Source organism: Oratosquilla oratoria, chromosome 17 (assembly GCF_046742065.1).
Source record: "Oratosquilla oratoria isolate Oo_2021 chromosome 17, ASM4674206v1, whole genome shotgun sequence".
Lineage (NCBI taxonomy): Eukaryota > Metazoa > Arthropoda > Malacostraca > Stomatopoda > Squillidae > Oratosquilla > Oratosquilla oratoria.
In genome coordinates, this window is record NC_134793.1 from 18015281 (window position 1) to 18028977 (window position 13697).

The 13697-nt window shown below is 37.1% G+C and overlaps 1 protein-coding gene across 14 annotated transcripts in view; it reads right to left on the reverse strand.

The window, feature by feature from the left end:
• Nucleotides 1–397: 397 nt before the first annotated feature.
• Stat92E (Signal transducer and transcription activator Stat92E) overlaps nucleotides 398–13697 on the reverse strand; it is an 86462-nt gene continuing 73162 nt past the window's right edge. For 10 of the 14 annotated variants that reach the window (XM_076200519.1, XM_076200516.1, XM_076200520.1 and 7 more), the window contains one exon: nucleotides 398–1025. In XM_076200519.1, the coding sequence (XP_076056634.1) occupies nucleotides 884–1025 (142 nt within the window). In that variant the 3' untranslated portion in view covers nucleotides 398–883. Of the gene's footprint in view, nucleotides 1026–8942; nucleotides 11404–13697 lie in introns of those variants that run through there. The other 4 variants (XM_076200527.1, XM_076200530.1, XM_076200529.1 and 1 more) reach the window with 2 other exon arrangements.

Here is a 13697-nt window from a genome sequence, read left to right on the forward strand (position 1 = left end):
TTCTGTGTACATACCTACCTACATACATACATATACCAAAGGCTTTTTCCCCCTTACACGGGGGGTAGCCAAAAAGAAAAAGGCATAGAAATCACTCTCACCCATTTCATTTCCCATATATTCCACTCCCCTCAGCATAATGGCTACCTCCCTTGCAAGGGGGAAAAATCCTTTGGTATATGTATGTATATGTTTTTCAGCATTAGAAATATTCAATATCACTATTTCCTCTTCTCTATGGCACTATCATGGTTCCTTTTCTAACCTTTTTTCGGAATGTGTTCCCTTTTCCATCCTACTATAACAATATTTTCCTTTTGTCTACCACCTCCTTTGTGTTTATCTCATCTTAAATACTAGTATCACATTTTCAATACTTTCCCTTTATTTTGTTTCCCCCCCCCCACATTTTTCTAATCTAATCTAATCCTTTTACATCCTCTACCATCGTAACCTTCACTTTAATGAACTCCCTAATGGTCTCTTCATCTTTAGATTTGTCATAACCTTTTTCAGGTTAATTTCTATCTTTTCCTTATTGTGTCCATTGTAATTACCTTTTTGGTTGTCTAACATCCCTCAGATACATAAAGTTAATACTATTGTCAGGCCAAAAACTAAAATATGTCACTGTACTGATGGAGTAATGGAAATGGTAATGGTATCACATTCAAGATTATTGAGGTTCCAAGAAGACAAAATTATACAAGGAAAGCAAAAACCAACATTATTTCCTTGAAAGAGTGGTGAGGAATTATTCTTTCCTCTAATATCCTAAAAGTGTTGAGAAGCTTGTCTTACCACGTAGGGACTGGCTGGTGACCAACACCTTGTGGGGTGATATGTTAATGTTGGTAACATATACACCTATAACCAAAAGAGTTTAAAGGTGTAAAATAGTTTCTCCACCATGACAATGTTCCAATGTATTCTGCCTTCCCTGGCCACCTGCTTCTTCCATAGCATAGTACTGCAAGTGTTCCTCCCATAATACAGTGTCCATTCTCGATTCCTGTGACATCTTCCTGTTCCAAATATTAAAAATTACTCTGAAGGGATTAATAAAAATGTAACACAAAAGCTGAATACACTATCTCAAATGAGGCACCTTAGTTTACACGAAAGTTACCAAAAACCCATGCATCTACACCCAAGGAAACAAGTTCCTCAGTAACCTTCAACCTTTAAGAACAAGTTCGCATTTTTCTTACAGAGGCAAAGAGAGAACAGTGTTCCCTTGAATGAGGAGAATGGAAAAATGCAATAAATATTAAGAAACTAAGGCAAAATGAGTTGGTGAGAGAATGTGACAGACAGATAAAAAAGTAAGTGGTGACCCAAGTATAATCATGCCAGTGCTTCTCTTGCATATTTCAGGAGTGGTATCTGGTGAAATAATGAATTTGTTGATCTCATTAGTAGTGTTTATTTTCTGACCTGCTGGTTAGTTATTTTTATTTTATTTCATCATTATTATTATTCATTTTTTATGGAAGTATTGTTGGTTACTGGGAGTAAGGTTGTTGTAGATGTTTGACCAGTATGCTGCTGGGGTTATTTTTTTGTTGTATTCTGTAGGCTGTGTTTATGTGGTGTGATGGGTGGGAGGATTTGAGGGCTCTAAGCATAAAACTTTGTGCTTGTCATTCCCATGTGCTACTTTTTGGGTAGGATTTTGGTTTCAGTGTCAATACTTTACTAGTTGATTTGATGCCTTCCACTTATTGTTCTTATGACTGTGTTTTGTGTTGTACTTTTTTTTTCCTTAGATACTGCCAAGTCCCATGCTATGCTTATCTAACTGTAGTATAAAAGAAAGAAGATATGTGTAGTTGTAGTTTTTATCAATTTTCATGAATTGTTGTCCATTTTTGAGTATTCTTGTCTAAATTGTATGCTTACAGCTGTTCCAAGTATAACTAGTTTCTTATTTGCTTTCTCCACCAGGTTCTTTGTGTTGGAAATGAAAGTCACATGTACAGTACTACCTCTCATTAACGGACGTTAATTAGCTGTGTTTGCAGTGTTTTCGCTGTGTTTTTGGTGTTTTGGTGCTGTTGTTTAGTGCTGTGCAATCACTATGCCACCCAAAAACCACTCCAAATCAATGGATTATTCACATCAACAGACACCGTTACCCCCCTTTTAGTCCGTTAATGAGAGGTAGTGCTGTATGTCAAATAGGAGGCAGTGTATTTTAGGTCTCTGAAGAAGGGGCTGGCCATTCAATTTAACCACTGGATACTTCTTTGATTTAAGGTCATGGGTGAGTAGTGTTACCAAAGATTTCCAAGGAGTGCCGATATCCTGTTTTGTGTGTGCAACAGTCCCGGCCCATGATATAAATTTTAATGCACATGCCTGCTTTTTATTCAGTTGTAATATACAAGAAAATAGCACTTGTGGGGTCCTGTCTCTTTTGTTCTATCATACCTAATTTTTTAATATGATTTTGGTGTCTTAACATTTAAAAGGCTGTATGTGAGGCAGGAGAGTAGGCTTGGAATAGTTATTAGTGTGGAAAGATGTGTTAAGTCAGGTGGTTAATGGGATTGTTACAGGTCAATTGTTTTTGCCAATGTTTGTCACTTCAAGGGTTGAAACGAGTTTGTTGATTTTGAGGACTTGGGATGATGTGGTTTGATGGAGATTTTCTGGATTCTTTTCTATATTTTGGAAATAGGAGTGTGAAAGGTGATGGATATTTAGGTTTGCTATGAAAATCAATGTGCTTGATGCTTCACTTGGTAGACATGAGCTCATATTTTCTTAATAGAAGGGAGTTCTTCTGGATGGGACTACTTTGGAGAAGGCGAGAGGCTGACTTCTTTGTTCTCTAGTGTGGCACAATCTGTTTTCCCCCAGTGATGTGACCATAAAATGTGATCAGTTAAGTCATTTGGACAGAGAGGATGGCTGCTGATGTTACATGATCTATGAGGTATGTTAGTGTTTAGTCAACTGTTGAGAAGTTTTTAAAGGTTTTGGAGATATATGATGCCGATTGATGGGTTCTCAAGTTTGCCCATAGTAGTGGAGGGGGTGGACTTGTAAGGGGTGTTAAAAGGTGCAAAGTAGTTACTGTGGTGTAGGTTTGGAGGTCTGGTGTTACAGAGCATTTAAATTCAGAAAGTTTGCATGTGCAATTACCTCATACATGTCCTATGAATCATGTCTTCTACAGGCCTACTTCATATAACATGCTCCACAAAAATTCCCTATCAATCTTGTATGCTTTCTCAAAGTCCATAAAAAACCTATAAACATCCCTATCTTTTGCTAATTAATTCTCCCATACCATTCTTTCCACAAAACTTGTTCTTCTCATCCTTCTCTGTTTCCTATCCTAATTCTTGCCATTATTACATCTTACCAGCCACAATCAACAGACCATTTTTTCCCCCCTAAAACTACAATTTATACTTGTCTTTCTTCCTCATCATACAGTATAGTGATACCATACACTCTTCCACTTTCTTGGGACATTTCCTACCCTTAGATATACACTGAACAATCTTATCAGACACTCCACTATTACTACCCCCTGTCAGATAATCTATACCACTTGCATCCAAACTAGGTGTCTTTTCAGATTTCATTTTTTTCAGTGGTACTTGTATCTCTCCTTAGCATTCTCCTCACCTATCAGTTATTTTTCCTCCTCACCTATCAGTTATTTTTCTATTATCTTCTTATACCACAATCAAAGCCTCTGTGTACTCCTACATTTAATAATTCCTTGTGCCATTACACTCATCTCCTTCCACAACCTTCTATTCCATAATAACTGTCATGTGCTTCCTCCACCCTCACCTCTCTGCATATTTTTTTTTTACTTCTTCCCAAAGTATGTCTATTATTTTCAAAATTCTCAAACACCTACCAACCTCACATCTGCTCCTCTTGAACTCCCTCACCTTGCACTTTGTTATATTCATTGCCTATTGTATGCTTCTTTGCTTCTTCTTTAAAACAGATCCTTGTAAACACTCTTTTCTATTACTACTGCACTTTCCTCCTCACCTCACCATTCAAAATATTTCCTTCTGTTCTTACCCATTCTCATTCCACACACAGTTTCTGTACATTCCAATACTTTCTTCTTGAAGTGCATCCAATCTTTTTTTACTTTGACTCCTCCCTCTCATTACTTTCCATATCTTAGTTTCACATGGAGTTCATCCTCTTTCACCTTCTCACTGAACTTAATTTCACAACCTGTCTACCTCCCAACCTTCTATTATTTCTCCACCTAACATCCACTCCCAATCTTCCTTCCATCAGTATGATCAGATATTCCACTGCTCTTTCACCTAAACTCGTTTAAAATCCAGAACTCTTCCAATTACCCTTTTGGACACCACTGCATAATCCATTCTTTCTCAACTCTCCTCCCACCAACCACTCTAGCCCATGTATACTTACCGGTATATTATTCTTAAACACTGTATTAATTTTGATTTTTTTTTTTTTCCCCAATTTAAATGTTAATTTTCTTTTTCAATACACATCTCCAGCACTTTCTCCCTGCTTTCATTCATTCCTGGCACATCATATTTCACTATTACTCTACCCATTGCCTCATCTTCTGTAGAATTTCAGTCCCTCCAACACCACTACATTCACATTCCTTCCAAAATTCACAACAGACTCATTCAACTTTCTTACCACCAAGCCCATACACACAAACACTTGTACCCCCTAATGTATTCCTAACCTCAAAGTCACCCTTCCCTTTCATTTTAATTTCACTTGAAGCTCACACAACCATCTCATGTCCTACCAACTCATTTTTGTTTTTGCTTCTTCCACATTCACTCATTATTATTATTATTTTTTTTTTTACTAAGATCCTGGTTAGTCTCCCACCAAAAGCCTCAACTCTTTGCAAGAGAAACAGAAAGAGAGGGGGATTCCTAGTCCTTTCACTCTGTCTCATTTGGGCGCTTTCTACAACATGCATAGGAAAATGATGGCAACATTCCCACTACAGAAGCAAAACAAAATTAAGAGGTGGAGACTTATGAATGGTAAAGGATAGACTTAAAGGAGACAGCACAAGTGAAAAGTAGCTAATCATTCCTATACAAGTGGAGATTTGTCTCTGACAGATATACTATGTGACTTGGGTACATACAGGTGTCCCTAGATCACTATGCAGTCAATACCTCAGAATGGGTATATATCAATAACAATATATCAATGTATTTCGGCAATGACAGTAGTGGTAAAGCATGCATGTGATGGCTTACTTTGGTTACAAAAGCTTACCTATATTTCAGCAGGACAGACAGCTGTTCTTGAAGCTCAATATTCATTCCATTCTCTAGCTTTGGAGCACCTTCATTTTATAATTTTGTTTGAGACTATTATACTATAACTATTTACCATCACTAGTAGGTCTTTTTCTTCTACCATCATGTTTGAAAAGCATGGTTTCTTACCTGGCAGATTGTGCCTTCTTTTCTACCATCATGTTTGGGAAGCAGTTTCTTAAAAAATTTCTACTACATTTTTCTAAGTTTGGCCTCATGTATTCCAATTTTAGCTACTCCTCTCTGAATATAGTTTTCTTTACCTACAAATTTCCTTTTGCCTGACTACCTGACTACTCTCCTTACAACACGGAAGAGAAGCAAGCAAATGTCTTGGAGGAATGAAGAATGACATGAAAAATAGGTATTTGGGAATGGATGCAAAGAGAAAACTATGATACTATATGGGTCAGACTTGGAGTTTATGAGATGTAGAAAGGAAGAGCTGAAATGTGTTAAGATAAAGTATTTAAGAGGTATTACAGGGGTTACAATGATGAATAAAGTGAGGATGAGGTGAGGTGGGGGTGGAGGTGGAGAACTGGCAGATAGGGTTAATCAAAGAATACTGTTATGGTTTGGACATATGAAAAGAATGAATGAGGAAAAACTGGCAAAAGTGTGAAAAGCAGAAATGGATGGTGTGAACTTGCAAGAAAAAACGAGAATGGGATGGATGGCAAGAAGGGGGCCTTGGGTACAAGGGGTCTGTCAAGCAGGGAAGTGAGAGGGCAACACAAGTGTAAGTGGAGTAGTTGTGAATGGATGATAAATTGACACAACCCAAAAGGATTTATATACTCAGAAATTCCTAAGTAGATGAGTGTGTGCATAGGGGGGAAGAGGTTCAACATGTAATGAAGCAGTGATAGTAAACAAGCTTCAGGTGTTGGACCTTGTTGTGGTAGTCCTGTGTCTTATGCATTGCTTCTGACCTGGGCAATGGAAGGAGAGCAGGGATGGTGCTTCATCTACAAGGAGCTGAAATAAATGGGAGAACTCATCTACAAGGAGCTGAAATAAATGGGAGAACAAATGGGTGTAGGATAGGTGAAGGGTGTTTGCATGCTTTGATGGACCACCTTGCCTATAAGGGGTTTTGGAAAGGGCTCTTAGATGTATGTATATGTAAAAGCATCCTTTCCTATCTATGAACTTGCACAATATTTCTTTCTTTCCTTTGATGTTACTAGTCCAAGAGCAATTTGGACATATAAGAAATGGATAAATTTTCATCATGATAGGCAATGTGTCAGGGTATGGGATCAAATCTTATGCCAACTTAAAAGCAGCTTCATTCAATTCTTTATCAAGACCATACAAGAGTGGTTCAAATTTCCCTTCCCTTTAAATATATTATCTTCACAAAATAATAAAGGCTGCTTGACAAGCACTAAAGCTTTATAAGTATATATATATGCATGCACACACACAACAAGCATTGCTCCTTTCCTATAGGCTACAATTAGGTAAATACATGCACGCACAAATACAACTGTACAAGGACTATGGGTAGGGTTTTGTTTTGGATAAAGTTTAGCAGTCTCAACCAGATTTTATCATCTATGCTTTCCTTTTCTTCTAAAAGGAATCCTGACTTCATTTCTTTCTCTATTACTTGGTGCACCAGTGGCATTATTGGAAGCATGCTGGTCTCAATTAACTTAGTTGTGGGTTTAAATACTGCACTTTTTCCAATTCCCAGCAGTGAGTGCTACCTGCCTTAACAGTCCAAGTGCATAGGTGACTGCTTTGGCCATAGGTAAGCAACTCCCAGAATAGATTCCTCACCACCCTGTTACTGGGCATGTCTTGACATCCCTATTTCCACAAAGGAATGACCCAATGATCCCTATCTTGAAGGGAGGTCTATGTGTATATATATGTGTATGTATACATATGATGATTCAATTTTATATCATGAGCTTTTTTGTTCAGGGGTAGAATGGTGCTTTATTAAAAAGACTTTTGGTTTTGTCAGCTGGGAACTCAGGGTGGATGCTCTTCTGAGCCTCTGCACCATCACCAGTATTGTAACCCACATTTTGACCTCCCTTAGCGATTGCTACACATGTACTGCTGAACCATGGGGGGCCCCTATATGTATATATGCATAGAGAGGGAGAGAAAGGGGAACAGCACATTTAATGTGTTTTGCTTTTGTGATTATAGTTGGTGCCGTTAATCAGTCGCTGCAGTAGTTCAATGTTGATGACTAATTCATCATCACATTAGGCAGTGGACAGCTCGACCTTCAGTTCCATGGTTGCCATGCTTGGCATAATTCGTTGTTTTAATTATTCTATATACATACATATAATATATACATATGTATACTTTACCCCAGTGATGATTTTGAGCATTACAAAATCATCACATATCTAATATGTTGTCAAAGATCTCTCCTACAGGAGAGATATGGGTCAAAGGATTGATGAATTGTCAATGACCTCAGAGTGTGCTAATACAAATTGTCATTTTCCTTATAATTTTAACTTTTTGCATCTAGCAACTTCATGGTTAATGCAATTTTCAAACGCCAATTATACCCTAATGCATGAAACCACTGTGTGCATATACATGTAAAGAGACAAAAACAAAGAGAGAGGACAGACGGGAGAAGAGAGTAGGGGTGCTATTCAGCTGACAATTCACTTACTATTCTCACTTTCCTTTTTTTTTTTCCCCTACCAATTTTGTTCAGCTAATATTGTAATAGTGTGGGCTTGTACAATATTCATACAAGTTGCTCTTCTGGTTATATCATGCTGCATGATTTATGTGATGATGAGAGCCAAAATAGCAGCTTGTTACGAAATTTGGAGATCTATGGTAAGAGTAGTGGTGGAAGGCTGAAAGTAGAATCCAAGCAACTATGGACACAATAACTATAAAAAAATTTATTCCAAGTTATTAACAATGGCCAATGTCAACAATAATTTAACGTTTTATAGTCAGCGGTAGTAAAAGTACTATTCTGTTTAAGCCTTTGGCATTTACATTTAACTTATATCTACTCTGGCTACCACCAGGCAATTCTATTTGGCTGAGGGAAACACCTATAGACGTCAAAGGGTTAAATCTATCTCAATCAACCCTTTGGTGTCTACGTTCAAATCTAACATATGAAAATCCATGTGAACAAGTTGCATAAACACGGCAAAGGAAACATGGACTGGAAGTGAAGAGTTTATTCCTGACGTTTTGTCTATTGACTTTCTCAAAGGAATGAGCATACTGGATACGTGCAGAATTTATATACATGCTTTGCGGCTCAAGGGGGTATGCGAGTGTAGAACGCTGTGTTCTGATTGGCCTGCTGAGACGGCCAATCGTGAAGCGCTATACTCGCCGAGGATTTAGCCCAGATGAAGCTCCCAGCCTTATTGTTGATGTTGGGACAAGTAGTGATGTAAGCAGCTTCTATGGATTTCCTATGGATAAGAAGACCAGAAAATCCATAGAAGCTGCTTACATACCTACTCATCCCAACGTCAACAGTAAGGCTGGGAGCTTCACCTGGGCTATATCCTCAGCGAGTATAGCGCTTCACGATTGGCTGTCTCAGCATGCCAATCAGAACACAAGAGTTCTACGCTCGCATACCACCTTGAGCCGCAAAGCATGTATGTAAACTCAGCACATATCCAGTATGCTCATTCCTTTGAGGAAGTCAATAGACGAAACGTCAGGAATAAATGCTTCACATCCAGTCCATGTTTCCTTTGCCGTATTTATGCAAATCTAACGTATATTTGGGTTGCTGCCAGGCAATATTGTTCAGCAGTGGGAAGCCTTAGATGACAAAGGGTTATGTAAACGTGTCCAGAATACAGGAGCACATGAGGAGTTTCAAGATTATCTAAATAAAACTTCTATATATGTACTATAACACATGCTTCACAAAAAAAGTCTCACAAAACAGTTACAATGGTTTCAATATAGGAAGTAACTAATCACACATCCTGCAGATCTGTACATATATAAAATTATACTTTAACAGCGGCAGTTAACTCATTCATTCCCTGGAGTTTATTTAGCTTAATAAAATCATCAGGTGTTAGCCAGAACAAAGTCTTTAAATGCATCAATTTCTATATAGTGGGAGCAAGTGTAGTATGTGTACACATGCCCACATATACACACAATCAAGTAAATACCATTAGGTAAATACACATACAGAGATGAGGAAAATGCAATAAAAAAAATAATGTTGGAAAAGCAATGAACATCAACAAAGAACGAGATTCATTTTAATTTTTTCAAACAATATGCAAGATGATCAAACACGAGATAAAAAAAAAAAAAAAAAAAAAGGATAAATGGTGGAACAAAATCATAATCACTAAACGAAGCACAAGTTTGAGATAATTGTAGAAATAAGAGTATTTTAAGAAGTTGTCAAAACTAAATTAGAACATAAGTCCCAAAACATAACCCATAAAAAAATTGACAACTGTGTAAAGATAATATCTAAATGAGGGGCAATCAATCCTTTGTTCCTGGTTCCTCTTGTGGAAGACCAGCATCCTTCAGGTAACCAGCAACAGCCTCCCGGCAGGACCACAAGTCACTCCGGGATTGTTAGTGTGGGGCATTGTAGGTGTTTTGTGTCCTCTGTGTGGTGGTTACATGTGGGGCAGTTTGAATCTGTGGGCAGGTCTATTCTGTGCTGGTACTATTTTTTTTTTTTTTTTTTTTTTTTTTGGGGGGGGGCTTATATTTGTGTTGTTGGAGTATCAGATTTGGTGGTCTGTCTACAAGAGTTTGTTTAATGATCTGAGCATGTACATGTTTTTGTGTGGGTCTTTTGTGGTGTGTATCATTCATACAAACATCACCCATCTGCACCCACTATACAAAAGAAATTATACATTTAAGGATTCTATGGCTAATGGCAGACAATTTCAATCAGCTTAAGGGAACCTTGGCTGTGAATGGAATATAACAACTACCTATACTAAATTATCACTATAACCCATTAGCTGACTGTATTAGATTTATAAAGATTTTGTTTTGGCTAATGTAAATTCTATTCAACTTAAAAGAAACACACATACATACATACACACACGCACACTCACAAACAAATGAACTTAATTAAGATAACTGGAGAGTAAGTGACAGGACCCCATGAGCACAGCTCTTTTCCTGCATGATACAATTAGGTAAATCACACACCCATGACCTGCCATCACTGAAAGAATCAAGAGAGAGTTGATATGACTGTTGCATTCAAATCATTAAGAGGAGTAAATAAAACGGACTGTGAAGATCTTTTGGTTCAGGATGGGAAGGTATAAACTATGGTCATGGGAACATATTAAAGAAGACTACATGTTTAAAGGATGTCAAGAAAACAATTCCATATAGATGCACCAAACCTTAGAACAACTTAGATGATATATCCTAAACTAGAAGTTCTACACAAGTAGACTCAAACTTAAGTATGACAATTGGAGAAAAAAAAAGGGGACTCCACAAACATAGCTCTTTTCCTGTATATTACAATTATGTAAATACACCCACATAAATTGTATACACACTCGTACACACACACACAATTAAATTCTCATTTAACTTTTCATACACTTGTAAACTTAATTATATGCAAAAATTACTAATAATATGGCTATTGTATCCAAATACACAAAACTAAACACATCCAATAAAATTCTACAATTGAAATAACCAATGTCATACAATCAAATGTGGATGCAGGTAGATTTTGTACATGTCTTACCTTTAACAATCTTACACATTGGTGAGTTTAAAAAGATTTAGTTTAAAGTTGCCTTGTGCAAAGTTCAAGCAGTATTTTGCTGTATCAATTATTAATATTAGACCCACCCTTTACTGTTCACAGAACAAAGTATTGTAGTTTTCTATGACATTAGAAACTAAGTTTAGCACACCAAATCTTGATATTGGCTGCATCTGAAGGTCTGATATATTGCTTGCTTGCCTTGCAGTTCTTCACTGGGGCTTCATAAAAGCTGTTTGCAGGAAATCCATATTGAAGTCATTAAAGTCAGCATCAGGAAGGCCCTCGAGGAGATCTGAGTATTCATCCGCATGTGTGACAACTCTGCCAAGAGACAGAGAGAGATGTCAGTCACCAGCACCAGCACTACTTTATCTATATCTTGCCATGGGGAACTTTGGATTATGCCAATTTGGCTTATATACTATTTCATGTATTGCAGTATTTGTGGTATGTTTTGATCATATGAGAACCATTTTAACTTGATAAAAAAAAAAAAAAAAAAAAAAATCATATTAGCATCAATGCCCTACTAGTTATCCTCCATCAATATATACGTAGTTCATTGGCAAACTTAAATTTTTACTATGAAAAATTACTTTGAAAATATATCATAATCACCTATATTCATGCATACATAAAAATCATCATAATCATGAGCACAGAAGCATGCCTATGAACACATCCACAAACATTTACACGCATAATATATCAATCTGGGGATGGGTGTATACTTTGACTCAGTTACCCCCTTTTATACAGGGAAAAGGTCTTTTGGTGTATTTATGATGTATGTTGTATATATTTACCTAATTATAGTATATACAAAAGGAGCATCATTTGTTGGGCCTTGTCACATAATCTCCAATTTATCATACCTAGCCTCAAATTCATGAATCTATATCCTTGATTCCCAATTATCATATGTATTGTTCTAGGTTGGGCTATATCACCTAAGTAATTCCAAGTATATATGCATGAGTGAGCATGTCTGATTCACCATAGTCTAGGATCACATGTTGGACTTGTGATCAACAGCTACCCTTCCAGAAGAGAGCTCAGAGCTCATATATAGGTAATGCTGTGACACACACACACCTCAAACTCCCCCCACCCATGAAATAATTTCACCCCTGGGTGGGATTCGAAATCGAACTGCTGGGGTGGCTGTTGCGAACACAACCTCTATGCTGTTTGGCCATATTGTGTGTGTGTGTGGTTACCTTGCCTCTGTGGGGTGTGTAAAGACTCGAATCAGGTGGCTGAACATCCAGTCCACCCCCTAGCCCACTGCACCATGGAACAATGGCCATGCATATGAGTATGTGTGTTGTTTATATATATATATATATATATATATATATATATATATTATATATATATATATATATATATATATATATATATATATATATATATATATATAAACACACACACACACAGAAGCAGATATGAGCAGAAAGAGACAAAGAAAGAGTACTTTATTCTGATGTTTCAGCTGCAAATAAATTATAGACTGTAACATAGGGTAATATGTATATGAGAAATTAGCTGATGTCCCTAGATAATGTTCAACATGTCCTGCCCTGTCATAGAATCCACCCTCACACTCATCTGCCCAGCTGTTTACAGTCTTTTGCTATGTACTTCACACTGTTGTGTTCTCTCCCAGGTCACCATCAGGTAATCTTTACTCCCAAGTTGGCTCTTGTTCTCTTCTAAAATTAACCTGATTGTAGCTTTCATAAACTTGAAAACCGACTCTGTAATATGTCTTCCTACATTTATGTTTTTCTTTTCCGTCCCCACCTGATACCATAGATGTCTACACAAGTGAATATAAAGGATTTGGATGTCCTTTGTGCTTTAAAGTCCACTTTATGCTCATACAGACTCCGCCAAGAAACACTCACCCTCCCTATAATGTGCACTGCGGGCAAGGGATGCAATTGATCACACAGTGTTTAGTCTCCTCTCTTGTGACTCAATGTTTTGACCAAGGTTCAAATTTTTGTATTTTTCAGTTCCAAATTAAATCCCATCATTTGCTGGTATTTATATAAGTTCATGAATGCTTCTTCTATATATTTAAGCAACTCTTCAACCTTTCTCCTTTACAAATCCTATACATTCTTCCATGCAAGTCAAGAACAATCCCTGAATTAACCTCTTTATTGTGCATCACTAAAGATTCTCCCTCACTTTTCATTTGACAGGAAACTATGTTTTCATTTACGTTATTAAAGATTAGTTTTTGGTTAACATTAATATCTTCAGAATGGATCACAATCCTGTCTTCTACACATCTCCACCATATCATTCTTTACCGCATATTTCCTTTATATTTACTCCTGTTAGTGGTATCTATGTGCACATTATGAAAAGAGTGGGTGGAACTTGGGTAAGACTGTATGGACATAAGGTGGGTGGGCATTAGAGCACAAAAGGCATCCAATTCCTTAGCATTACACTTATTTACAGACCTCTTCAGCAGAGGTAGGAAGCAAAAGTCTTACATATGAGAAAAAAAAATTAGAATAGAACAGAACAAATGTGAAAGTAGCACTTCAAGGACAATAATAATGGCAAAATTGGAAGCAACAGATTAGCTGATGATA